Below are 26,258 nucleotides of genomic sequence, written 5' to 3' on the forward strand. Positions count from 1 at the left end.
TCAAGTTAGGGTTCTTCCAGATAGGGACATAATATTGCAAACAGATTGTTAATATATTGCAGATGGATTGATAGCAACAAGTTTGTTTTTAATTTAATTTATTTTCTATGGAAAGAGTAAATCCTGATTAAATGGCGGTGGGGATATGGATTTCATGTTGCACAGATATTATGAAAAACTTGCATGAATGAAGAACGCCCTCTGTGATACAGCAGAAGCCACAGGTGGGATTTTTCCTAAGCCTAGCTCACTCTGTATGTTATTGGACAAAACTGCAAGGAGCCTTTAAAGCCATAGTGAGGAAATCCATGATTGCAACTTTCATCATCCCATGCTAGCTAGGACTGATGGCCATGTGAGTCCAACAACACCTACTTTAAAATTAAACTCCCTCCCTGCAAACAGAAAGCCAGCATAGCATTCAAAGGGCTAGGCTAGAATCTTTCTTCCAGCTGTGCTCATATTTTGTTTGCTGGGTGCTCTGTGTTTGTGTTCACAATCAAAAGTGGAATCCCCAAATTTGTAGCCTGAAAGTGGTACAATCCATTTTGCCACCTCATTCCACTTCCAAGCATAGAATCAGCTCAACATTACCTGTTTCTCTGTGCAATGCAGCAGCGGAGGAAGCCGTTCGGGCATCGTTCGGGCGCCTGGGGCAGCGCGCCCAGGGGCAGGGTGAGCCACCCATAGGGGCGGGGCGCACTGTGGGGCCTCCAGAGTCTGCCTGCCTCCTCCTACTCAGCTGCCCACAGCTGGGGGGGAGGCAGTGGGCGGACTGTTTGGACAGTGCAGAGCCTGCATGCGCCCAAGCCACCACGTCTCTCCCAGGATAGACGCATGGCTCGGGCGCACTGCAGGCCCCGCAGTGAGTGCCACCCAGCATTTTGTCACCCCCCTCAATGGTGGCACCCAGGCAGCCTGCACCTATCTCACCCTCCTTCCTCTACCCCTGGTGCAATGCCACCACAGAGAATCACTTTTTGGGTAGGCTACAATGTCAGTTAGCAGGACAGTCTGTTAACCAGCCCTCTGTCACTTGTGAATGCAAGAGGGAAAGGGGTGTTTTTGCTGTTGATGAAAGTAACTGGTTTCCCACCCAGCTGTGAACCGTGTGCAGGAAACTGCACTAATACCACATGTTAATTGTAAAGTTTGACAATCCTGCAAGTGTTGCTTGTGGCGCATGCAAGGCCCTCTGTCAGTGGTGGGGCAGCAGGCTTTGCATGCAGAAATTTCCAGCTTCTATTCTCTGGTTAAAAGGACTGGTTATGAGATCATGTGACAGAGCGCTGCCTGAGGACCTGGAGGTGTGGGGACCTTTAGTCCTCCAGATGTTGCTGAACTATAACTCCCACCATCCCTAGGCATTGGCTATGCTTGCTGGTGCTGTTCGGAGTTGTAGTTTAGCAACATCTGAGGTGCCAAAGGTTTCCCATACCTTCCCTGAAGAGTCAACCTCAGAGCTCATCCACACTTACCTTTGCTCTGTGCTTTCTAGGCACAGGTCCAGGCTTTCCAGATCTGTGTCCAAGCACTTTTTTTTGTGTCTCTGCACCTTCCCTGGGGAAACCCATGTTTTACTGCTGTATCAGAGCAAATGTTTAAAAGCCAAACACTTCCTTAGATTCAGTGGCAAACAGCGGGTTTTCTGGTGGGAAACTGGTGGGACAAAAAAAAAAAAAAAGGAAACCACTCATACCCGTGCCTACAAATCACAGACCTAGAACCTGTGGCACAAATGCCTAGAGCCTGTGGCACAAATGGAAGTGTGGACGAGACCTTAACCTATCGCACTCCAAGGAGCTTGGCCTGCTACTTCAGCCAGCTCCCAGGTTTCACTCACTAAGGGTCTCTTACAGTGCAATCTACTATGTTCTAATCAGAAGTAATTGTCTTGTTGAGTTCAGTGGGGCTTCTTCCCAGGTAAGAGGGTATAGGATTGCTTCTTGGAACTCTGGAGACCAGGTAGCCCTATTCATTAACTCCTTTTTTTGTCTTTCTCTTGTTAGTTTGCCCTGGCACAGTATTCCACTGGCTTCACAGAACACTTTGATTTCAATGCTCCAGATCCTTCTAATAATGTCTTGGGTATCACACAATATCACGGCATGACCTATACAGCCACTGCCATCAGAAAAGTTGTGTATGTTCAAGAATCTTATTTCTCTGCAGAAACAGCTTGCTCCATCTCTTCCCCTTTTAGGCACAAACTAGGCATGAGTAATGGTTCAGTTCTGTTATCAGAATGAATTGCTAGGTTAGAGACTTGTGAAGAGTTTTTAAGATGTTCCAACATCATTGTGGTCCAATATCAAACAAAAATAAATAAATTCAAAAGATGTCCCAACAGCTCATTAATATTACAGGGAGAAGAACTAGAAGCTTGCTTTTTGGGCTCATCCTCTTCACTCTCAGCTTCATCACTATCTCCCAATCCCTCTCTATCTCTGTCCAAACTTTAGCTCTCAGTTCAGTTCAGTTAGCTTAGATCCACAGAAACAAATTCATGCTCAGTCGATGCAAGCAACAATGACTATGCCTGGCTTCCATGGTGAGAGACAGTATGCTTCTGAAGGCCAGTTGCTGGGAATCACAAGTGGAGAGTGTACTGTTGCATTCAGGCCCTGCTTGCAGGCTTCCCATAGGCATCTGGGTGACCACTGTGAGAACAGGATGCTGGACTAGATGGGCCACTGGCCTGATCCAGCAGGCTGTTCTTATGTTGTTAAGATTGTGCAGTTGGCTGCTAAGCCCTAGTAAACTGGCTGTACATCTCCCATTATCAATCAGCTTTTACCTGATTATCCCTGGGATGGTGGCTCAGGCCCCCAACCAATATTGGGAGGGGCTCTTTTGTGGTCCCTCTAGCAGCCACAATCCCTTCTGGGCAATCTTTCAGGGGCCACACACTAGTGATGGACAGGGCCAGAGGCAAAAGTGCTTTTTGCTTGCCTGGGTAGAGGACAGAGAGGGGTGTGTGGATGTGCATAGAAAGTAGCCTACTGTAGTGTACTGTACTGTAATGTTTACAGTATCACCCCCACTTTTGTTCCTGGCTCTATCCACCACTAGCATGTGGAAGTTGGAAGGTTTCTTAGAAAACAATTTGGCCCTCAGTCTGCAAAAGATTTCACACTTCTGATGTAATGAACATGTGCTGAGCTCTCATAGGATCTTCTTCACACTATGTCGCTGCCCATGTCTAAACTCTGCCTTTTTAGAGAGGAGTAAGAATAGCACTAAAGGCATTTACACTTGTGGAAATTCTGCTATTTTTCCCTTCTGGGAAAGCTACTTTTAGGAAAAGTCAGACTTTCTGTTTTCTACAGAAAACTGGAAGAATTGCGGGGAAAATACTAGATGGCAATGACTGGATTAGGCAATGTGTGGATGCACCACAAAAAGTGAGTGGATGAAGAATGGCAATTCCACACTATGTGTCTCCTGGGGAAGCATTGTAAGTTAATGCCTGATCAGTGTGCACATGGGAGAGAAAACTGAGGAAACATTTGAACATCATCAATTAGGCTTTCACATTTGTATTAGGAAGCAATTTTTGATACAGTAAGACTCCCCTATAAGTTCAATTCATAAAGCCTGTTTTTAAAGAGGTTGCCCTCAGAGATGGGCACTCTGTGGTCCTCCATATGTTGCTGGACATTAACCCCAGCCAACATGGCCAATGGTGATGAATGAGGAGAGCTATAGGCTAGCAACATCTGGAGGGAAACAGGTTCTCCTCCCCAGTGTTACATCTTTACTCTATCCCCTCTTGTTTTCTCCTCTAGGCTGTTTTAGGGAAATGCAAACAATGAAGTCCTTATCCAGTTCTCTTCTCTTTCCAAGGAGGGAGATTTTTATCCCAAGGAAAGGCTCCAGAAATGGATCTACCAAGATTCTTGTTGTGATAACAGATGGTCAAAAGAATGATCAACTGCAGTATTGGGATGTGGTGCCAGAGGCTGAACGAGCAGGAATTATCCGTTATGCTATTGGGGTGAGGATTCTGCAAGGAGTCTTCTAGGTTTACTAAACAGTACTGTATGTGAATTTCCACAAAATCAGTTATTTAATTGCTTTTATTTGGATGTTTATAGCCTTTCTTGTTGGCAGTGCTAATTTCACATTTCCTGAGCATTTAGCTCATTATGCTTTATAGTTGTGGCTGTGCCCCTGCTCACATTGCTTACCAACCCCACCTACCCCCCTGTTGAAGTAGGAGTAGTGAAATTGCAGCTAAGAAGCTCAAATCATATTAATGACTGACTGATACCCTTCTTTGGAAATTAAGCCAATGTCCAGACTTTCACTGAAAATTTTGGGGGAGCTCTGGCCCCCTGCTCCTCCCTACTTGGCACCACCCACTTGTTCAGACTTCTAGGACTTCCTCGTGAAATTGGTCTAAGGGCAGATCCACACCATATGTTTACAGCACATTCAACGTCTATTTAATGCTCATGACCTTTGCCAAAGAATCCTGGGAACTATGGTTATCTTCTCACAGAGCTACAGCTTCCAGCACCCATAACAAACTACATTTACCAGAATTCATTGGTGGAAGCCATGGTGTTTGAATGTACTTTAAATGTATGTTGTAGATCTACCCTAAGTCTGAAGTACAGATACACCCTTAGAACATAAAATTCATAGAGATGGAGGGTGCTAGTTCAGTTACCTGCCCCCTGCCAAGTGGATTGCTCACCTGCTTAGGGACCAAATGCTCACATCTTTTCTCTCTTCTGTCTGATGAAGGTTGGCAATGCTTTCTCAACTCAACGTGCCAGGGAAGAGCTGAATGCCATCGCTTCTGAACCTGACAACGAGCATGTATTTGCAGTGCACAATTTTGATGCCCTGAAAGGCATCCAGGATCAGCTACAGGATAAGATCTTTGCCATAGAAGGTAATAACAGGAACCTTAGCACTGAGAGGAGGCACTGAAGTCCCTTTCGCCAGTCCTTGTCTGGGACTGTGTATCACTGAGAATGGTTTATTCCATGATCATATGACATTTCTAATTTGCAAAGGGGTTTGTGGTCTTTACTTTGTTTGGCCTCACAATCACTCTATACGGTGAGTCAGTATTATTCCCATTTTACAGATGAAGACCTGTGATTGAGATAAATGAGCTATTTGCTGTAGAGGTATAACTTGAACATAGATCTCCTAGACTTAAAAGCCTGCACCTGGAATACTACCTCTCAATATGTGGTACAAAAGGAAAGTCCTCTAAGCTTCAGATGGGAAACCTGTGGTTCTCCAGATGCTGTTAGACGCTTTGCCTTGCTGGCTGGGCTGATGGGAGTTAAGAACATAAGAAGAGCCCTGCTGGATCATACCATAGTCCCATATTCTGTTCTCATAGTGCCTAACCATTTGCCTAGAGCAGTGGTTCTCAACCTGTGGGTACCCAGATGTTGTTGGACTACAACTCCCATCATCCCTGAGCTCTGGCCTTGCTAGCTAGGGGTGATGGGAGTTGTAGATCAACAACATCTGGGGACTCAGAAAGGCTGGCCTAGAGGAAGCCCACAAGCAGGACCTGGAATACAACAGCATATATGGAGGTCCGCATGTTCCTCATGCTTGCTATAGCACCATCTGGTGTGTCTGCTGCTAAAACAGGGAACAGCTTCGGCCTCTAACTATGTGGGATACTATATATTGTTATAGGATTGGGCGATTAGTCTAAAAGTCATCCCTCCAAGACTGGTGTTTGTATATATTTTAAATGTAGGAGAAGTGACTTCCAACAAGGTCCAGCCAGTCTCTTTGTTAACTTAATGATTCTAGCTAAGTTTCTTAGGTATCACTTGGCTTAACTAAGGAATCCAAGAGACTGGTTGATACAGAAACTACTAGTTGGAGATGCTTTCAGAAAGTGGGCTAAAGAGGGCAGTTCCCCTCACCCTGGTTGGAGGTGGTGCTGTCATTAGATGTAGGGAAACAATAAACCTGGGGGGCAATCTCATATTTGAGTGGCTGAGAAAGAGCTACAGAGGCTTGAATTCTCTTTGTGTTGAATCCAAAGCCATGGCTTTGCCCAAAAAATCTAATAGGGGAGCAAGATCCACTGGAGTGTTAATGCCATTAGCTCGTTTACCTTATGCTTAGCTTGCAGTATAAATAAAACCACGTCACCAAGACATCACCACTTCCACAGTGAAGACTGTGGTTTCTTTATGATATGTGGTTTATTTACACATATCTGCAACCTGAGCCAACAATAGAGGGGCATTACTATTGACAGGCACAGATTTACAAAAGATCCCTGCATTGCAGGGGGTTGGACTAGATGACTCTCGTGGTCCCTACCAACTCTACACTTCTACGATTCCAGTGAGCTTCATTCTAGGGAAACCAAACCTGAGTTGTGCATTGGCACCCCTGAAACCTCTCACAGCTTGGAGATTGTGGACTGAACTATACAGCTACAAATAAAACATTTTAAATGTGTTGGAAAGTGCAATATACAAATGTGACACTAGATGATGACAGTGAGCTATGCCAAATTCAATGTATTTTTTTATTAAAAAAATTAAGCATTTTCACAGGTTTTTTAAATATCTATGTAGATTCCACCTGGGTGGAATTTGGCAATTCAAATACAGGGTTTTCTTATAACCTCTCCTATGTGCTCTTCCTGTTTGTCTGTGTCCTGTCCCCACCCCTCCTTGCAGGTACCCAATTCCAGAGCAGCAGTTCCTTCCAGATGGAAATGTCCCAGGAAGGATTCAGTGCTTTACTGACTCGGGTGAGTCTGGCCCCTAGAGTAGGGTGTGTGGAATCTTTGTTCTTCCAGATCTTGCTGAACTACAGATTCCATCTGCCCCAGTCAGCATGGCCAATGGCCAGGGATGGTGGCAGTTGTACTTCAGCAACCTCAGGAGGAAGAAAGTTTCCTGCAGGAAGAATCCAGGAGAGTCCTAAATGCCTGCAAGCAGAATGATTTTTGTTAATGAAGAATATATTCATAGATTAACTGCATGATCCCATTTCTATTACTGTATTCAGTTGTTCCATCAGCATGGACCTATTTTCCTCAGTGAAAGGAAATACAAAGTTGGAGATGGTATTCAGAGAGTGCTCTGGTGCTCAAGTCTTGCTTACATGCTTTCCATAGGCATCTGGCTGGCTACTGTGAGAACAGAATGCTGGATTAGATGGGCCATGGGGATGTTCCAGCAGTGCTCATCTTAGAGCCTGATGTTCTTGTCTTAAAGAATAACGGAGGGAGGACATGGCCGCAAGAGATATTTCTATACTCTTACTTGCAACCTTGAGAGTCAGAAACTTGCTTATAAAATCGAAAGTGAATATTCACAGGATGCTGAATTCAATCCCAGTTAGCAACAAGCTTAAAAAGGATTGAAATTTGCAGTACTGCTTTAGGATCACACAACCATGCTGGTTCTGGATGGATGATCCTGTGAGCCAAAGGGAGAAAAGATGGCTGGCTCAGCAGTGGTAGTGCTACTTACTGTAATGCTCAATTGCAGTTGTAGGGATTTTTTTAAAAAAATATTTCAGTTTTTCATTTTCCCCTAATCCTCCTTTTTACTTTTTCCCACCTGTTGACGTTGATTTGTGGACAACTCTTCCTGCTGTGTTGCCTGCCGTGATTTAGGATGGTCCTGTCTTGGGAGCAGTAGGAGCATTTGACTGGTCTGGAGGCCTATTTCTGTATCAGAACAGTAACAGAGACTCAAGCTTTCTTAATGCCTCCAGCACCACTGAGGAGATGAAGAATGCTTATCTTGGTAAGTATTAAAACAAAACTCTCCAGCTAGTGGTGGTTGGTGCCCATGGGGGGGGACTGTTGGAGCAGAAGGCAGGGAGAGCAGCAGTAGGTGGGGCCAGACCCAGTGACAGGCAGAGCCACCCCCTGACTGGTTGGAAATAAGAAAGCAGGCAGATTGGGGGCTGGCTGAGATAAGACTGAGGTTGGTGGGGCAGTGCCCCATTCACCCTAATGGACCAGCTTCTGCTGCCTTCCCCCCACCCCAAGTTTACCATGTTTTACTGCAGTACATTTCCACCCCAGAGGCAGCTACATCCTGGCAGATCCTACCCTTTCTCCATTCAGGAGCACAGATAGAAATTACCATCTAGGTACTCTTAGCACCACACATTTCCCCCCTGTCTCCACTCTTCAGATTCCTGCATCAAATAATTCATTATAAGAATTCTATGTAAGCAACTGCCCTAGCTGTACGCTATACTGAGAGACAGTGTGGTATAGTGGTTAAAGCATCATGCTAGGGCTGCGAAAATTGCGGCTGAAATCCCAGTCAGCCATGAAGTGACCTTGGGCCACTTGCTATCTAGGTGGGGAAGAGTTGTTTTGATCTGCTACTGGGTAGTTGAGAGGGAGAGACCCTTGCAAAGCAGCCAGAGATGTTCCAGGAGATCCCAATCAACCTTTTGCACACCCCTGCTCTAGGCTATTCTTCCCAAGCTGTCCTGCTTAATGGGAGAAGTGGCCTTGTAGTGGGAGCCCCCCGCTATGACTACGTGGGCAAAGTGGTTCTCTTTGAGAAAGCGGCCAGGAGTGGGAAGTGGCAACTAACAGCTGAGGCTGTTGGAGAACAGGTATGAACTGAGCTGGGCTAGGGCAAAGGAGACTGGTGGTGGAATGGAGAGACTGTGCAGAAAGCTTCTGAACCTGGAACGGAGGTGAGGAAGCTATGGCGACAACAATGAGACATGATGAAAATGGCTCCAAGATAGAAGCCAGAAGTGGAGACCTTTTTTTTTGTTGCTGTTAAGGGCTGGATTACTCAGCTGAGGGCCATGTGCTGGCTGTGTAGTCATAAGCGGCAGACAGGTCTGAGAATGGAAAGTAGAAGCGAAACTCAAGGGGACATTTGTCTGATGCCACAGGTTGGTTCCTATTTTGGAGCGGCGCTGTGCTCTGTGGACCTTGATCAAAACACTGATATGGACTTGGTGCTGGTTGGAGCCCCCATGTACTATGATGCTATTACAGGTGGAAGGGTTTATGTCTGTCATTTTAAGGTAAGGGAGAAGATGGGGAGAGTTCATTAGATTGAGACCTTGAGGTGGGGTTGCTTGCTTGGAAATGTTTCAAGTGTTTTATTTGACTATTCTGTATAGCAAGGAACACTTCACTGCACCACGACTTTGAAAGGAGAAGCAGGGCACGTTTTCAGTCGCTTTGGTGCCAGCATGGCAGAAACAGGTGACATCACCGGGGATGGATGGATGGATGTTGCGATTGGGGCACCCATGGAGAACGAGAATGTAGGAGCCTTATATATATTTGGGGGGAAACGAACATCTATCAACCCCAAGTACCTCCAGGTGAGCTCAATACCAGTTCCAGCCTACAAAGGACCTACCTTGCTTGTGCTGCCTCCCATGAGGCCCTTGCTCAATGCGACTGCCTCATTTTTCCTATTCTTTGTGCACTTAGAGGTACATCTAGAGTTGCTATACTGGTCCTTTTCTCTGAAATTTCTCTGAAATCATTTTTATAGAGATTCCAGTCAGTGTTGTTTATTTGATGCAATCCAGTGTTTAGCACTGGGTGGATTGGTTTTGGGGGGGGGGAATAAAATAATTTTGCAGCACAAATCTTTCCAGTGTTGGAAAAGTGCTATGGAGGCTTTTCATGGTTCCTCTGACTTTAATTTAATTTTTTCTTCTTGGAGGGTCTGTTTATTTTATTTCTTCATGCTGATTGCAGTTAAAGGATAACCTCTTAAATTTGCCACTTGAATGGCTTCTCTTAGGGTGCTTCCAGACGGTAACTGTTTTGCAGGTCAGGTTCAATCACATATTGACAAATTCAGGTTGTGTAATTAAAGTGGATTTGACATTATTACAAAGCAAGCCCACTTCTTGTGATGTCATGTAACCTACTCTCAAACAAATTAGGATAACTTCTCAATAAACATGTAATCTGAAAGCAACTTGGGTTGGTCCTAGGTCAGTTTCTGTTCCCATGGGAGATAGGCTTTGATTTATCTATGGGTTAGATCTAGGCTTATTCATACTTAGAACTGACCCAGTGAAGTTTAATTAATTTCAGTAGGTCTACTTTTAGAATGACTGCATCTGGAGCAAGCCTATTATCTTTCTTTCTTTCTTTCTTTCTTTCTTTCTTTCTTTCTTTCTTTCTTTCTTTTTCTATCATTGCATTAATTAATTTATTTAACTGCTTTTTTATATTTGAGTTTTTATGTCTTTCTAATTATGTAATTGCATTTTATTATAAATTCTTACTGTGAAGCATCCTGGGTATGGAGGGTAATATGCAAATATTTTCAATAAATAATTTTATTGTGAAAAATAACATGAAAGAAACTAGTAATTCTACATCCCTTTCAGGAATGGAAAAAGACATAGGGGCTATTCAGAGGCTATTCATTACTAGCCCTCCACCTTCTTTCATTAGAAATAAATTAACTGGACTGAACTGGAAAAAATGTTTTGATTAATGTGACTTTGAATTTAAGAGAATGAGAACTGCTCCAGAGTAAACACTGTAGAATATTATTGAGCAGGGGGAAAGGCATTGCTGAATAATATAGTACTGTGTGGAGGACCTCTTGAATTCCACACTTTCAGCTAAGTGTGGAGAAACAATGCCTCAGTATCACTCAAGGGCTCTAATGTGAAAGCAACCTAAAAGAGAAATTCTCAAGACGATTTGTACTCACTTGAAATTTTTGTGTCTGTTTTTACACCATTCCATACTAGAACGCTGCTAGGTTTTGATTTTCTTTAAAAAGAAAAGCATAGTATAATATTTTGATGGGCTGTCTTTCAGTTGGGAATATGTACAGATCTTTTGATGCCTCATCTGTTGTTAACCTTGTTTTGTGAGGGTCACGGAGTCTCTCTGTCTGGCCTTGAGGCCACCCTCCTTCCATTTTGCATCCTTCATTCTTTGTTTGCAGCGGATTGAAGGGCTGCAGTTTTCTGGAGGGTTTTTGTACTTTGGTCAAGCTGTCAGTGGAGGAACAGACCTTACAGGGGATGGCCTGAAGGATATTGCTGTTGGACAAAAAGGAAGGGTCCTGTTATTGAGGTGAGAATGAGGAGCGGGGAAAGCCTTTCTCTCCCCTCCCTGTTCTTATTCTGTTTCCTCTGAACAGGAGAAAAATCGTTTTCATGGATGCCCCAGTAAAGAGGTAAATGTTATACGTAGAAGTACATGTTCTCCTTTATTTCCTTGTTTAAATTTAGTCCTTATCGTAATAAAGTGGCTCAGCACAGCTTACAGTTTTCAATACACACAAAAGCTATCAAATGGCAGTGCAAAAACTGTGCAAATGGCTGTAGGAATAATAATTATAAAAATATTATATACAGCTAGATGAATGCTGTGATTGCAGTGGGTACCAAATTCAACACCTGCAAAATTCAAAGGGTTGTTGCCAGTGCTAGTCCTACTCAGAGTAGACCCATTGAGGTTAATGGGCATGTCTAACACTTTCCTCTAATGTTACAGTTTTCCCCAACATTGTCTGGTTGGAGAACTGCATCACAAAATTCAGAAAAGTGCTGCATTTTGAAGGATAGCTATGTTTTTCTTCCTGTACTGTTTTGGAAGGCATGAATTAAGTAAGTTGGTATTAAAACCCTAACCAAACTGATTTTTCCCCCTATCCCTGCTGACAGGACACGTCCTGTTCTACATGTGTCGGTCTCCATTGAGTTCTTCCCTCCTTTAATCCCCACCTCAAACTTCCAGTGTCAGGAACAGGAATCTCTCAAGGCTGAAGCCAGCATGGCAAAAGTGTGCTTTACCGTTGCCAAAGCTATTCAGGATAAACTAGGTGAGGCCACAATGCTTGCTCTGGCATAAACCTGTGCTGGACATGGAGTGGGGTTGGGAAGTGGTATAGCTCTCTCTGCATAACCTGAACCATCTTTGGTAAAGTCCTCTCCCTCGTGTACTTATGTGTGATGGGAGTTTTTGTCATGAGATGAATTCAAGCATCCCACCACATTCATCCAGAGGACTGTACCACATGCCTCTCTACACATTGAAAAGGTTAAGAGATGCCCATCTCAGATGTGCCTTTTCTCTGTCTCGGCATAGCGTAGAATTCTAGGTCTCATCTTCCCTTGCTGGAAAGATTCAAGAAAGAGTCTGACACCAACTCTAGGTATTCCTCACCAGCCCCACTTTCAAGGTAGCTGCTCCTTGGCCTTCACAGTCAAGTCAGTTGGTGCTGAGTCCATCCTTACCTGGATGTCTTTATCTGTATGAAGATTTAGGGTTGCCAGTGGCAGGATGGGAATTCTTGCCCTCTCCTCCCAATGGGCAGAATCTGTGCCTTTAAGACAGAAATCAAGTAAGTGAAGCTTTTCCCAGCATGGAATTTTAGTGCTGGGGAAAATTTTACTGCTGACTTCCACCTGCTTTTTAAATATACAGAACCTCTGTCCAAAAAAGGGGGGGGAGCTGCATTCCTCTGTAATCTGCCCTTTCCCAGATTCCTTGACATGGGAAGAGACTTGTAACCCGTACCTTGAGTGGGTGGCTGAGTGGGAGGAGGCAGGCAGACTCTAGAGGCACTGTGGTGCGCCCCGCCCCTGGGCATGCCGCCCCAGGCGCCCAAGCGGCTTCCTCCGCCACTGCTAGTGAGAGGTTGTAGCTTGTGATATTCCAAGGGCCAGATAGAGAGGTGTGGAGGGCCACATTCTGCCCTCAGATCTGAGCTTCACTGTTCCTGCCCTCCCAACTTCTTCCTAGTTTCTTTTCTCATGCCAACCACAATCCCTACCCTCTTATTTCTCTTTCTCAGGTGAAATCTCTAGTGACCTGTACTACACTTTGGCCCTAGACCACGAGAGAACAAAGATTCGAGCCACCTTCAGCTCTAAATCAGTCCTGACTACAAACATTCAGATAGGCCTTGAGAATAAATGCCAGAATCACCCAATTGAGTTGCCTGTAAGTTTGGCCTTATGCGCAGCATTAATTCCCTTAAATATCTGAGGTGCAATATTGGGGGGGGGCGGTTCCAGACCATCCACTATTTTGCTATTTTGCAGGTGGAATTCAGGTGCACCCTGGCAAATTCAAGTTGCACAGTTAAAGTGGATTTGGCACCCTTGCACAACAGACCCGCTTGTTTAAAAAGGGGTAGTATTGGGAACATGTGATGTAAAGTGTGGAATAATACTTGTTTGATGTGACTTCATACAATCTCCCTGCAAACAAGTTGGAATGGATTATCCATAAACAGCCAACGCCATATAATCTTACCACAGACTTTGTGCAAACCAATGAGGATTAATGCTCAATAAACAGGTTGTCTGGAGAAAGTGTCTTAAATTTGAGAGGCTCTGTCTTTCATCTCCAATCTATATGGGGATTGTGAGAAGGGAGAGCATTGTTGTACATGGGTCCTGCTTGTGAGCTTTCCATAGTCATTTGATTGGCCCCTGTGAGAAGTTGGACTAGATGAGCTTGATACAACAGTTCTTCTGATTTGTTTCACCACTAGATGGTGAACAGAGCATAGCATTGTAAATGTGGCCAAGAGCATCCTATACAGTCATTCCTTATTTCTTGGCAGACTCTGATGGCTTGTATCCATTACTATATAAGCACATATCAGTGCAGTACTGGAATTGCATGTTTATTTTCTGCTAGGGAGGCACACACTTTATAAGTGCATTGCTGGTGCAGTGTTCTGCTGGCTTGCAGGAAAGCCACACAGAAAAGTAAAGATTTCAGAAATCCGAAGCCACCAAGTTATTTTCAGTTCTGTTCCTTTTTCAGAGGGCAAAAGGGCTGGTGGGGAAATTGAAATATTTGTAGCATCCCTTTGACTATCTCAGATACATCTTTTTGGCTCAGAAGCAATATGTAAAGTAGACCTTCCCTGTGAAAAGGGAAGTGAAAAGAGAAAGTGCAGTGAAAAGAGAAACCCACTTTTAGCATGCAGAAACTCTATTTTTGTGCAGAGTGTATACATTTAGTATGCATTCTAAGGAAGTCTCTTTCTGTGCTCCAATCTTTTAGATCTGCATTGAGGATACTCTGACACCTGTCACCTTGCGGCTCAATTTCAGCCTTGTAGGGAAGCCCATCGCTAAAGCCCCCCCACTACAGCCCATCCTGAGCAAAGACTCAGAAAAGAACCACACAGCACTGGTGAGTAATTCAGCCCCAAGTCTTTTTATTACAAAATGAGAGCCAGCAACATTATAGCAGGATTCCTAGTTAAGGATGGGGAAGAAATTCAGTTCTGTTTGCATTGAAAGGCAAATCTGCCTAATTGACACTTTCTGAAACAATTCCTGAATGGAAACATAGTCATCCTTCAAAATTCCACACTTCTCCAGATTTTCCATGTAGTTCTCCAGCCATGTTTTGTGTCCCCCCCCCCGAAAAATGCAAATACTTGGGTAAAGGAAGCATAAAAATTCATACATTTGTGAAAGTAACATACAAACCTGTGTTATATTAGGGGAAATTGTTTGCATTAATTTGTGTATTAGGATAAATTCACACTAAGTGCTGATGAGTTTTCACAGGGACTTAAAAAAACAAACAGGCAAACTGAAGGGGAAATATGAAGAATTGAACTTTTGACTGGAAAAATGAGAAACTGAAAGACCATTTTGCATATCCTTGCTCCTTGTTGAGTGAGCCCACTATATTATGGTCCTCATGGCACCTTCCCCCTGCTTACTGCTCCTAGGTGCCACTGACAGCCTCATCTAGACAACCTTGTGGCCTTGAGCTATTGTGTAAGCACAGTGGGGGGCATATGGTTTGTCATGTGTAAATGAACAATGTAAAAGAGGTGGTGATTGTGGGGGTGAAACACAGGAGAGGGAAAGGCTTGGCTGGACCTGAGTAGAGGTCATCCGCCAAGGAACTGGGTTCCATCATTAGTATTTGGTGCTTAATTCTTCTCTCCACTAAAAATTTGTGTGCCTACAAAAGTAAAATGTTGTGACCTGCATGCTTTTACAGCTCCACTTTGAGAAAAATTGTGGCACGGATGGGAAATGTGAAGACCGTTTAGAAGCTTCGTTTAATTTCTCAGGGTAGGAAAATATTTGCTCTCTCTATTTCTGTTTTGCCTCTCCATTATCTTCAATATATCTAGTTTTCTGGGCATCAGGACTCCAAAAAATAAATTTCTCTGTCTCATGGTTTTGTTACTGTTATAGGGATATTCCCTCCTCCCAATAGTTCCAGGATACACAGATATGCCATTTCTCACCTATGAGTGAGTTATTTCTCCAGTCAGTCACTAGATTTATATTCTGCCTTACCATTACCAGGTTGATTTTAACACAACTTTCACACCCACTTTCACATTGGTAACTGGCAGCCTTGTACCCAGTATTGCTCAGAAATTCTAAGAAAACAAATCAGTGCCCATGAAGTGGGGTGAGATGAAGCATTTAGTATGTTTGCTCAATATTTGGTGTGTGCAAACATTAATGCATGCCCTCTTACTGTATTGGTTTTATTTTTGTTGTTCAAATTGAGTGGACTACATAGGAGAATTGCCTCCAGACTGTCAGTATTTTGTGGGAGGAGTTCAAGCACATACCGGATAGAAATTGAGATTGGTGCAATTAATGTCGATTAAAATGCTCTGGTGCAACAAATCTACTTAACATCTCCCCCCCCCAAACCCCATGCAGTTAGGAAAGAGATGGGGAAATGCATTATTAAAGTGTGGGTAAAACAAATTATTAGTGGGAAGACAGATAGACACCCCACAAACAAGTCAGGGATGAATTCAGAATCAGTGCTCATTGTTGTATAACCTCCCTACAAACACTGGGTTTTCAGGGTCATTAGGAGGAGTCTAAATCTCTTGGATATTTGAAAATCTCTATGTATCTGAGACCTCTAATCCTGCATACATCCCTTTTTTCTACACACAGCTTGGACATTGTAGTTGTAGGTCTGACTGGTGAGTTCAATGTAACAGCTTCCATCCAGAATCATGGAGAGGACTCTTACAGCACCACACTGGGCTTTTTCTACCCTGCAGGGTTATCCTACCGCAAGGTCACTTTACCACAGGTGAGTGGAGCAGTAGGGATGCAGGCATGGGGAAGAGCAGGGACAGTGAGCAGGTGGAGGGATGGGGGCTGTTTGGGAATTATTGTCTGGATCCATTCATAAACGATGAATGCCCCACCCTCTCTCAGCTCAGCAGGAGGGTCGTGAGTGTTAAGTGCCATTCAGTTACTGCGTCTGAAGAAGATGTCAGCAGGAACACCACCTGCAATGTCAATCACCCAATTTTCTACAGTAAAGCAAAGGTATGTTATATTCTTTGAATTCATTGCCACAAGATGTGTTCAAAAGCGCTACCTTAGGGCTAACTGTCACATTGAGAGAAACAAACAAAAACAAAACAGGTGTCCTTCTGGAATTGTAGCATTTCAGAGAACATTGCATGATTAAATGCTCCCTCTAAGTCTAGGCTCAACTGCCTGTGGAAAGTTAGCATGTTAAGGGAAAGGGTTGTTGCCTAACCCTTGTTGTCAGCAGACAAATGCTGACTCCCTCAGCCTGAAAGTGGAGTTGAGCGCCACACCTCATAGTCAACTCTGACTGGGCTTAACCGCCCAGGGGTCCTTTACCTTTACCTGATGCACTAGTCTATGTGCAGGGAGTTGTTTTTGTGTTCAGTGTGGAAAGAATGGCCTGATTCTCTTAAAAGAGAGATTGAAATGTCATTGAAGATGATTTTAATAATTGTCCCCCCTCCCCAAGAAAAGGGAAAAAGAAGTATTTTTAACACAATATTGCTACCCCTCCGACAAACCCTCCAACCTGGAAATCAGATCCAATAAATAAAACTTACTGCTGCTTTGCAAAAAAGTAGAGGCAAATGAAGGCCATAGAACAGCATGAGTGGTACGCTGAGTCATAGGTTCAATCTTCAGCATATATTTTTATTATTGTTTTTGTGGTGGTGGTTGTTATCAGTATATTCCACCTTTTGTCTCCAAAGAGGTCATGGTGCCATGCACACTTCTCCCCTTCTTGATTTTATCCTCACAACAATCCTGTGAAGTAGTTTAGGCTGGAAGAGCAGTGATTGGCCAGTGGGCTTCATGGCTGAGTGGGGATTTGACCCCTGGTCTGTCAAGTCCTAGACCAGCACTTTAACCACTACACCATGCTGGCAGCAGGATAGGGTGAATAAATCTCCCCCTCAGAAGCTGCTGCCAGCCAGAGTAGGCAAGATTAGCTTAGATGTGTCGGTGGTCTCACTCAAAGTATTGCAGGTTCATGTGTTAAGGGCAGTCCAGGTATAGACTACCTTCTCTAAGGAAAGCCCTCCGTACATATAAACCTTCACATGTAGAAATAAGAAATCATATCATATGTTGGTGTATTTCAGGTTATCTTCATTGCCACATTTGACGTCTCCCCAGATGCTGATCTAGGAGACACTCTTCGGATCATGGCCAGTGCCAACAGGTGATATTCACAGTTTTGCAGCTTTATGTGGCCTAATGTGGACCCCATGCTTCTTATAATGTAAATGGCATGTTGGGTTTGGAGGGGAGAGAGAGAAGTGTGAAACAGATCTGGCTGCATTGTGACAGGGCAGTGGTGCTCGATGTAGTACATGATGGAAACACTAATCTGAAGCAGAGCATGATGAAATAGTTTTTTGTTTAAGGGCTTGAACATCATGCACTAACATATCTGTTCTCTTCCATTTGCCCAGTGACAACGGTGGCAACATCACCAAGGATATGGTTCATGAAGCGGAGTTGCCTGTCAAATATGCTGTGTATATCATTGTCACAGCGTAAGTAACTATGGATGTTTCAGGGGTAAAGCGGTGCTTGTAGAGTGCCCTCTAATAGAGCTAACCCTGATTCCTACTCACAAGGATATTACCTCTGAGATATCCCTTTCCCATCACCATCCTAGCCTGGTCCCTTTTCTCACGGATGTTCATTTCTCTTTCATCTTCACAGCATTGAGGAGTCAACCAAGTACATTAACTTCACAGCTGGCCAAGAGAATGCAAGCAAGAACGTGGAACATCGATATGAGGTGAAGGGCAAAGGGGATGGCAAAGGGTGGCTGGTGGTTGGTAGGAAGAGGAAAACGGTACAGGCAAGGAGAGAATAATAAGGGAATGATGGGCAAGAATGAGGTCTCAACAAAAGCTTTAAAAGTGAGGTTACTTGAAACCTGGATTTCTGTAGACTTATATTAGTTTTATATTCGTTTAGCTTGCCATAATAATCCAGGGCATTGTAGTTTGAGGTGCTTCTGGTCTGTCACTATTTTTGAGTGAGATTCAGTCATATACTGGCAAATTCAAGTTGCTTAATGAAAGTTGATTTGGGGTTCTTGTGCAACAAACCTGCTTCTTCCCCAAATCAGACTTGGTGCAAACCAGTCAGGACGAATGCGAAATAAACAGACTACCTGGAAATGACTTTGGTTGGGGTACTGAGAATTCCCTGCAGAAGAAGCTGCTTGGAAAAGGGCACTGGGTCCTCTCCCTTGTCGGCCATATGCTTAATTAGTCTTCTGACCGCTAATTAAGCTTTAACTCTGCCCCCAAACTAATTTGGGACTAGATCTGGTATGGTCCATGGGTTGACCCAGGGTGGCTGTGCCTGATGGGGACACAGGGAGAACGGGAGGGAGCTGGGCACTGCCCGGGTTTCAAATGGTACTGAGTGGGGTGGAAGAAGACATCCAGGACCCATGGTGTGTTCTGTCTGCCTTGAACAGTGTCTATTTCACTTTCAGGTGAAAAATCTCCGTCAACGAAATGTCCCCATCTCTGTGACATTTCAGATCCCTGTAAAACTGAAAGGGATCCAGGTGTGGAATGTGTCTCAGGTTGTCTCTTCCCAGGTATAATTATCTGCTCATTCTCTAACCACCCCAATGTATAATCCCCCTAATCTCTAATGAAGTGCCTCTGCTCACCTATTTATCTTGTTGGGGAAATAGGAAAAGCATGCCATATCCTACTTCCAGCCTGCCAGATGTGGGGCTGGCTTGAACCTAGGACCTCCAAGAAGGAAGGTTGATTATTTAAACTGTCTCTTTTCCCACAGTCTCAGTTTGCCAAGTGTGTCTTGGAGAAAGAAAGTGCTGGCACCAAAGATTTCCCAGTGACAAAGGACCTCCCCCTTCTGGTGAGTTTAGCATACTGCAGCCTCTCCCCAGGATCACCTACATCCGTTGTATATAAAAGAACACAAGAAGAGCCCTGCCAGATCAGATCACTGGCCCCTTCCATCCAGCTAATGCCTGTTCTCAAAGTAGCCAGCTAATGCCTGTGGTAAGCCCAAAAGCAGGACTTGAAGCTCCTAGCTATCTAGAGCTAGTGTGATGTTGTGTTTAGATGCATTTAACTAGGGCTAGGGAAGTCTGGGTTCAGATCCTCACTCAGCCATGAAACTTTCTGAATGATCTTGGGCCAGCTACTCTCTTTCAGTCTAACCTGCCTCACAGAACTGTTGGGATGATAACAGGAGTGGAGAGACAACTCCTTGGAGGAAGAATGGGATTAAAGAAGCATATTATAATAACAGCAGAGGCCATCCTCGGAACTATGGTGGCTAGAAACTTCTTTAATAAAAGGAAAGTAGATGTTTTCAGGATGTTGAAGTGCCATGCTGCATGCTGGCTGAAGATATATCTGCTCAGCAGTGAGTTTTCCCTTTGGCCTTGCTCACCCCAGCTTATCTTTCCACCTCTCTCAGGACTGCTCTGTAGCCTCCTGCAAGATAATCCGTTGTGACATTTTGTCACTGAAGACACGGGAGCCGCTGGAATTCAGGATCAAGGGGGATGTCGGTTTCCAGTGGGCATCTCAGGTATAGAGGTTGCCATTGATGGGTATTATATTGAGGGTTTTTTTAAAAAACAACAACAACAAAACAATTTTTTTTTGTGACCTGCAAAATGTTAATTTGCTCTGCTGGTCAGCAACTTGTCAGTGCCTGACAAGGGATTCCCCTCTCTCAGAAGGAATTGCTCTCTCTTCCCCAGATCCAGCAGAAGAAAGTTGTCTTGGTGAGCATCGCCCAGATTTCCTATGATGAGAAAAAATACACACAGAAGGAAGGCTTTGCACAGGCCCAGGTAATGGGGGGAAAGGGCAGTGGTGCACTTAGTTGATTTTAGGACTCCCTCAGATAACCTGCTTATTCATCCTTCATTCTGATTTGCTTGCACAAAGCTTATGCAGTGGTTAGGCACTGAACAGTTGAGAGTTAGACAGTGGTTCTACCGAACATTTGTGATATGGCAAGTATTCATTCTGCATTGATCCTGATTTGCTTTTGGAGTGTTTATGCATCTTCCCAGTAATCAGTTGTTTGCCCAACACTTTCCAATGCAGTTCCCTATCACTTTCCAAACCACAAAAAGTCCAGTATTTTTTTGAAGTGGACAAAACCCTTTGATCCACTTCAATTGTGCAAACCTTACCTTTTGGTATGTGTTTCAATCCCTCCTGCAAAATACTGGCAGTCTTTAGGCACCTTTAGACTCTGAACTATAAGGATATGACGCTGCTTTCAGGGCAGGGGGAGCAGCAGCCTCACCCAGTGCTTATAGTTGGGGCCTAACTCCTGGGTTTTTCTGCCAGAGATGTCTACCGTTGGACTGAGGGAGGGAGGGAGCAAGAGCAGAAAACTGGCAGCTGGACCTCTGGCCTCCCACTCGCCCCAGCACTTGGGTTAGAGGATGACATCAGAATGTCTTGGTTAGTCTGGTTCTGTTCAATTTCTTCCCACCCAGGTGCAGACCATGGTGGAACGAATAGAGCTCTACAACTACCTGCCTGCGATCATTGGCAGTGCCATTGCGGGGCTTGTCCTTCTCGCTGTCATTGCTGCAGTCCTCTACAAGGTGAGGCAGAGTTGCAAGGGGAATCTAATGAGAAGCGAAGGAGGGCTTAATCCAGATGTGGGGAAGGTTTGTAAGGCTTCTGAATTTGGTCTGTGAGGCCATTTTCGGCAAACCACACCGACCTGACATAAGATGTCAGGTTCACATGTGTCATATTTATTTGTTTATACTCCCATTTCATTTTAAAAAATTGAGGTGGTTTACAATGTGTGTGTGTGTATGTACACACACTTTAAAAAAAGGAAAACCACAGGTCATCAACTAACTTTTACAGAATATGTTTTTCTTAATTGTCTGCATCAGCCTGGTGGCAAAGAAAAGTATTCAGCAAATCTTTAAAGGTTAATATAGAAGGTGCCTGTCAAATTTCTACTGGAAGTGCATTCCACAGGGCTGGGCTGATGACACTATTCAATTTAACACTGAATCAAGTGAGCCTCACCAGCTTGGGGGACAACCAACAATGTGGCAACCAGCAATGTGGTGCCCACAGGCATCTACAAAAGTCTTCCCTAATTCCAAAATGGTCTGCTATGCCTGCCCCCCCCTGAAATTAGGCTTAAAAGCAGAAGTTTAGTATAGCCAATAGAGTAGATTGTGGTGTGTGTGTGTGTGTGCAGCCCATGACAGTTTCTTTAATTTGTAAAGGTCCCAAAAGGCTGGTGATGCCTGCATTTCTGTTTGTGAAGTGATAACAGAAAGCATGTGCTTCTTGAGCATGTTCAGAGTGTTTTCCTCTCCTCAGTGGGATAATCCTAGGTGGGTGGGAGGCAAATGGCTTCTGCTGCAATCAAAGGGTATGATTTCCATGCCACAATCTCAGAAATAAAGCACTATATTTCTAGAAGAGTGAAATGTAACATTATTCTTCTCTTTCACTTGCTCCCTGCTCCTTTCTTTCCTTCTAGCTTGGGTTCTTCAAGCGCCAATATAAGCAGATGCTTACTGAGGCTGGGGCTGATGACGAAGCTGCAGATCCCACCTCACAACCCACCCCTCAAGACCTAGACGCCTCTCCTCCCAGCAAAGACACTGTCTACTAATAAACCTCCTGTTCCTCTGCGACTTTTCGATACTCTGGGGAAGGTAACCCTCAAAAGCCCATTTTAAGGACATAAGAAGAGCCTTGCAGGACCTGATCAAATGTCTAGTTTCCCACAGTGGTCAACCAGATGCTTCTGAGACAAACGGGTCATGGAGGCAATAGATTTCCCCCCCATTGTTGCTCCCTAGTGACTGGGATTCAGAGGCTCCATTGCAGCTCTTTGATAGCCTTATTTTCTGTGAATCCTCCCCCTCCTTTAAAAGACATCTAAACTCTTGACCATCATCATGTATTGTGACATTTCTCCTTAACCAAAGAGATTCTCCTTTTACCCCTTCAGCACAATGGATATAAAAAACTACTGCAGTATTACAGTTTATCCCCAGCATAATGTGCCACATTTTCTAGCACAAATTTACATCTTATTCTGTGGGCTGATAGTAGAGTTGGAAGGCTACTTCAATTGTGCTGCAAAAATGCCACTGAGGATGTCAGACTAGGATTCTCTTGAACAATTTTTGATCCAAAGCCTATTGAAGGGGAGTAATGGAGTCTTCAGTGTCCTTGGTAGCACTTTTTCATTTAGGCAGTACAATGATTAAGGGAACTGAAAGCAGTGGTTGTATTTGAAGCAGAGAAATATTATGCTGGAACTGTGGGTTTTCGGGGGGAAAGCTAAGAGATAGTGGTGTGGACAACTAGAGTTGAGGGAGAAATTTGGTTTGGTTTGCTGTTTCATGTGAACCTAACTAATTCAGTTTCTGAAACAATGCATAAATCACAGCACAGCTAGGCTTCAAAATTTGCCCTTCCCAGAACTTTGTGATGCAGTCTTCTGACTAAAAAAAGTGTGGATTATAGGAAAGCATGTATAAAATGCATATACTAATGAAATAATATGTTAAATTTATGGGGAAACTGCTTGCAAAAATGTATAGTAGAGGAAATTTGGATTAAAATGCTGATGAATTTCCACGAGGACTGTCTTTTAAAAAAGGAAGTGTGGCAAATTTAACAACTTGAATTGTATTGTTTTTGTGTTCAATTGTTGTAAACAACTCTATTTTTTTATAAATAGCAGTATCAAATTATTTTTATAAGTAAAAAAGAAGAAACTGAAGAGAAACCAAAATAGACAGATTTGTCAACTCCTAGAGACAACCTTACACAAAACGGAAGCATTCAGCAGTGTGAAAAAGAGAAATACATCTCAAAATAGTAAAATAAGGTAATCAAAAACTGATTTGAAAAAACAACAAACAAACTGAAAAGCACCCCTGCCCCATTGTTTCCAGTTTTATTAAACTCTAGCCCACAGAAGTTTACGTTGTTATAAATGTGTTAGTCTTCAAGATGCCACACACTGTTGTTTCTGTTGCAACAGAATATTGCAACAGGTATATTGCCATTGGACTATACTACAGGGTTGTAGAAAAATATATTTCAAAGATAGTAGAAAGTCATTTGTTAAAGAGTGAGGATGGCATCAGAGCTTGGGTGGTAGAGTACTGGGGGGAGGTGAGCTGCTGCCTTGGTAGCAGGAGGGCATTCTTTGGAACTGGGTGGGTTGTGGATGAGTTGCCATAATGCAGGGATGTCACTGCATGTTTGTCATGGACTGGCTAGATGCAGAGGAGTGGTGGGAGGCCATTGGGAAGAGTTCCTGTGATCACTGGGTCTGAGCTGTTTTGGTTTCTTTGAATAAAGTGTTAACTTCACTAGCCCCAGGTGTTTTATTGCTGACCTGTTCCGGACTCCAGCTCCCAGCAATGTTGCACCTTTGCATTTCATGATGTCACATAGCTCTGTAATATGCACTGAATCCCACTGCCAATACTTGATGCTCTTTACTGATGTAGAAGTCACATAGTTGGCAGTGAAGAGAGATCTGAAGGCCGGAATAGGATAAGTCTGGGTTCTTAAAGGTTTAGAAAAAGGGAGAGCTAGGCTCTGGTGGACAACTAAAAGCAAAGCATGGTAGGAAAATAAATCTGTCAAAGGGGCAGAAACATGAAAGTGAGGAAGCCCATGCTCAACCAGCCTAGATGGAAGTAACAGTGTTTGGGGAAACATGTCCGAATTTTGCAAAAAATGTCATACTATCTCAAACACCAAATTTCAATTTGATACCAGACAAGTTAAATTTCAGCACATACTTTGTCATATGTTACTTACAATGTATCCTAGTAGCCCCATTCTTATCTTATTAACGCAACTAGAGTATTCCCTGCTAGACACCCTCTGAAGACTGGGCAGTCTGCATTTGCTTTGAGTATAGCTATAAATAGACCCCAGGAATCCAAGGGTGGGGAGAAGAGGTTGGTTGGTTCCTGGGCCTCAAGCCAAGGGTAATGAGACCTTGGTCTTTAAACAAGTGTTAGTCGATGGTCTTCCTGGATAATATTCAAGCTGGGCTATGTTTGTCTCTCAGATTGATTGGCCAAGCATGGTCAGATGGGCATAACTGTCAGGTCTGGCAAAGGGGAGGAGAGGGCTGTGGTATAGGGAGTTTGCAGGAAGGCCTTAAACACAGGAGAGTGAAGAGAGACCAACCAGCCCGACGAGGAGAGACCTCTATTGTTGACAACCTCGGACGTCCTTGGCTTCACACATGATTCCCTGGTGGAGGGCCACACGACTGGTGGCCCACGGACGAAAGCTTGCCACAGCAGCGGCTAGTGGGCACCATGGTGATGGGTCAGGTGGTAAGTGAATTCAGTAAGAGACAAGGCCAATAGCATAAATGATTACTGAAAAATTGTTGAGCAGCACCACTGTTCTTAGGTCATGATTGCTACCTATTTATTCTTTCTTTTACCTTAATGGTTCAGGGGAAAGTGTACACTTTTAAAAATTAATTTTAAGAAACTTTATTTTAACTTGGGGGACATAAATGATGCCTGAGATTTTATTTGCTCCTTGCTTCCACTTGTCTGTCCCTTGCCCAATTTTTGTTTCAAAAGACCTTTGCTTCCTTTAATAATCTGTTATTGGGACACTATGCAAGGTATTATGTATTAGCATATGCCTTTTGGAATGGGGTCCCTATTAGGTTTGGAGAAGTGTCTGTCCTAGGAAGCTAAATACATATTAAAGTGACGGCATCTTCCACTATCTAGTTCTATAAGTGCCCTTTTCTCTACACCCGCCCCCCGGCCAATTAACTGAAATGTACTACCCCATTGCTTTCCCTCTGGGTTTGTACTTTTGGAAAGATGCCGGTGATTTGGTATCTGATCTGTTTTCCACAAAAAAGGACAGCAAAGAAAGGGACCTTGAGAATGACCTTATTTCTCTGTTAGAGGGCACTGTGCAACAGCAGATCATAGAGTAGGTACTGGGCAGAGGGTACTTGCCCCTTGAGAATCAAAATGTGCCAGTGGCTCAGGAAAACACAAGGAGGCACTGTGTTGCTCCAAAGAAGTGGATGCTACAACAGCACACCAATGCCATCTGCTGCAGTTTATGCTCTGCATTTGAGATTATCCTGTCTTTCCTATTTGTGATGCAGTGAGAACATGGAAAATCTTATCCTTTGTGGTGGCACTTCCTGGAGTGGGTGTCTGCATGTTGAATGTCTATCTGCAACAAGCAAATCACCCGCATGAACCACCTGAGTTCATCCCATATCATCACCTGCGCCTCCGATCAAAGGTAAGAATTAAGCAGGAGAGTTCTGGTAATGGATTAGGGAGCATCATTTCCCAAAACAGATAGGTCAAGCTATGTGGCTTGGGATATTGATACTCAAAGGACACCATGTGAATTATTGTTTAGTCTTTTAAAATGTCGGCTGAGTTTGGTTTTTATTCTGTGCTTTTAGTTGTCTGCTATTTTACATCATACTGTGCTAGCTGCTTAAAAAAATATCATTGTAATGATTTTCTTCATTATATTAAGGGGTATGCAATTTAAAAAATAGATAGATGGAAGGGGTGTACTGGCAATCTAGCCCTCAGTTCTCTTTCTCTCTCCTTCTTTTTCAGCCTTTCCCCTGGGGTGATGGAAATCACACCTTATTTCATAACCCTCACACCAACCCACTGCCCACAGGTTATGAAGGAGGCAGCCACCACTGAACCACTGCCATTCTTTCTTACGGGGGGACAGGGAGGCATATATCCCTGTATAACTTTATTACTGCTTTGAGACAGGTTTCCAGGGATAATAAAATCACATTTTGATGGATGGAGCACTTGCTTGGTATTTCAAATTGCATTGTATTGGAGGCAGTTTGGGGGAATGTTGGGGGGGGGAGTGTTGTTCTTCTGCCAAATTTTCAGGGAAAAGAGGTCAGCTGGGAAACAGTTGATGCCTAGTGCATTAGATGATAGCTTTCAGCCA

General features: G+C 43.8%; 2 protein-coding genes and 1 long non-coding RNA gene across 6 annotated transcripts in view; 2 read left to right on the forward strand and 1 right to left on the reverse strand.

The window, feature by feature from the left end:
- Positions 1-21,955, forward strand: part of LOC128400855 (integrin alpha-X-like) — a 30,192-nt gene extending 8,237 nt beyond the window's left edge. For 3 of the 4 annotated variants that reach the window (XM_053363464.1, XM_053363462.1, XM_053363466.1), the window contains 24 exons: positions 2,010-2,143; positions 3,847-3,997; positions 4,753-4,903; positions 6,681-6,754; positions 7,628-7,760; positions 8,444-8,592; positions 8,884-9,018; positions 9,118-9,324; positions 10,926-11,056; positions 11,650-11,807; positions 12,783-12,931; positions 14,009-14,140; positions 14,969-15,042; positions 15,898-16,039; positions 16,168-16,281; positions 17,373-17,452; positions 17,706-17,789; positions 17,962-18,040; positions 18,752-18,859; positions 19,066-19,146; positions 19,717-19,830; positions 20,006-20,098; positions 20,759-20,869; positions 21,778-21,955. In XM_053363464.1, the coding sequence (XP_053219439.1) occupies positions 2,010-2,143; positions 3,847-3,997; positions 4,753-4,903; positions 6,681-6,754; positions 7,628-7,760; positions 8,444-8,592; positions 8,884-9,018; positions 9,118-9,324; positions 10,926-11,056; positions 11,650-11,807; positions 12,783-12,931; positions 14,009-14,140; positions 14,969-15,042; positions 15,898-16,039; positions 16,168-16,281; positions 17,373-17,452; positions 17,706-17,789; positions 17,962-18,040; positions 18,752-18,859; positions 19,066-19,146; positions 19,717-19,830; positions 20,006-20,098; positions 20,759-20,869; positions 21,778-21,912 (2,919 nt within the window). In that variant the 3' untranslated portion in view covers positions 21,913-21,955. The remainder of the gene's footprint in view (positions 1-2,009; positions 2,144-3,846; positions 3,998-4,752; positions 4,904-6,680; positions 6,755-7,627; positions 7,761-8,443; positions 8,593-8,883; positions 9,019-9,117; positions 9,325-10,925; positions 11,057-11,649; positions 11,808-12,782; positions 12,932-14,008; positions 14,141-14,968; positions 15,043-15,897; positions 16,040-16,167; positions 16,282-17,372; positions 17,453-17,705; positions 17,790-17,961; positions 18,041-18,751; positions 18,860-19,065; positions 19,147-19,716; positions 19,831-20,005; positions 20,099-20,758; positions 20,870-21,777) is intronic. The other variant, XM_053363463.1, reaches the window with a different exon arrangement.
- Positions 21,956-23,036: 1,081 nt separating this feature from the next.
- Positions 23,037-24,244, reverse strand: LOC128400939 (uncharacterized). Its single transcript, XR_008327398.1, has 2 exons — positions 23,693-24,244; positions 23,037-23,627 (listed from the first exon to the last, which is right to left on the reverse strand). It is a non-coding gene; the product is annotated as an uncharacterized LOC128400939 (long non-coding RNA).
- A 168-nt stretch (positions 24,245-24,412) lies between these two features.
- LOC128400934 (cytochrome c oxidase subunit 6A, mitochondrial) lies at positions 24,413-26,109 on the forward strand. The gene is made up of 3 exons (XM_053363662.1): positions 24,413-24,619; positions 25,426-25,568; positions 25,901-26,109. Exons 1-3 carry the CDS (start codon positions 24,526-24,528, stop codon positions 25,991-25,993), a joined length of 330 nt encoding a protein of 109 aa, XP_053219637.1. The 5' UTR covers positions 24,413-24,525; the 3' UTR covers positions 25,994-26,109.
- The last annotated feature ends 149 nt before the right edge of the window (positions 26,110-26,258 follow it).

This window comes from Podarcis raffonei, chromosome 13 (assembly GCF_027172205.1).
Source record: "Podarcis raffonei isolate rPodRaf1 chromosome 13, rPodRaf1.pri, whole genome shotgun sequence".
NCBI classification, from domain to species: domain Eukaryota; kingdom Metazoa; phylum Chordata; class Lepidosauria; order Squamata; family Lacertidae; genus Podarcis; species Podarcis raffonei.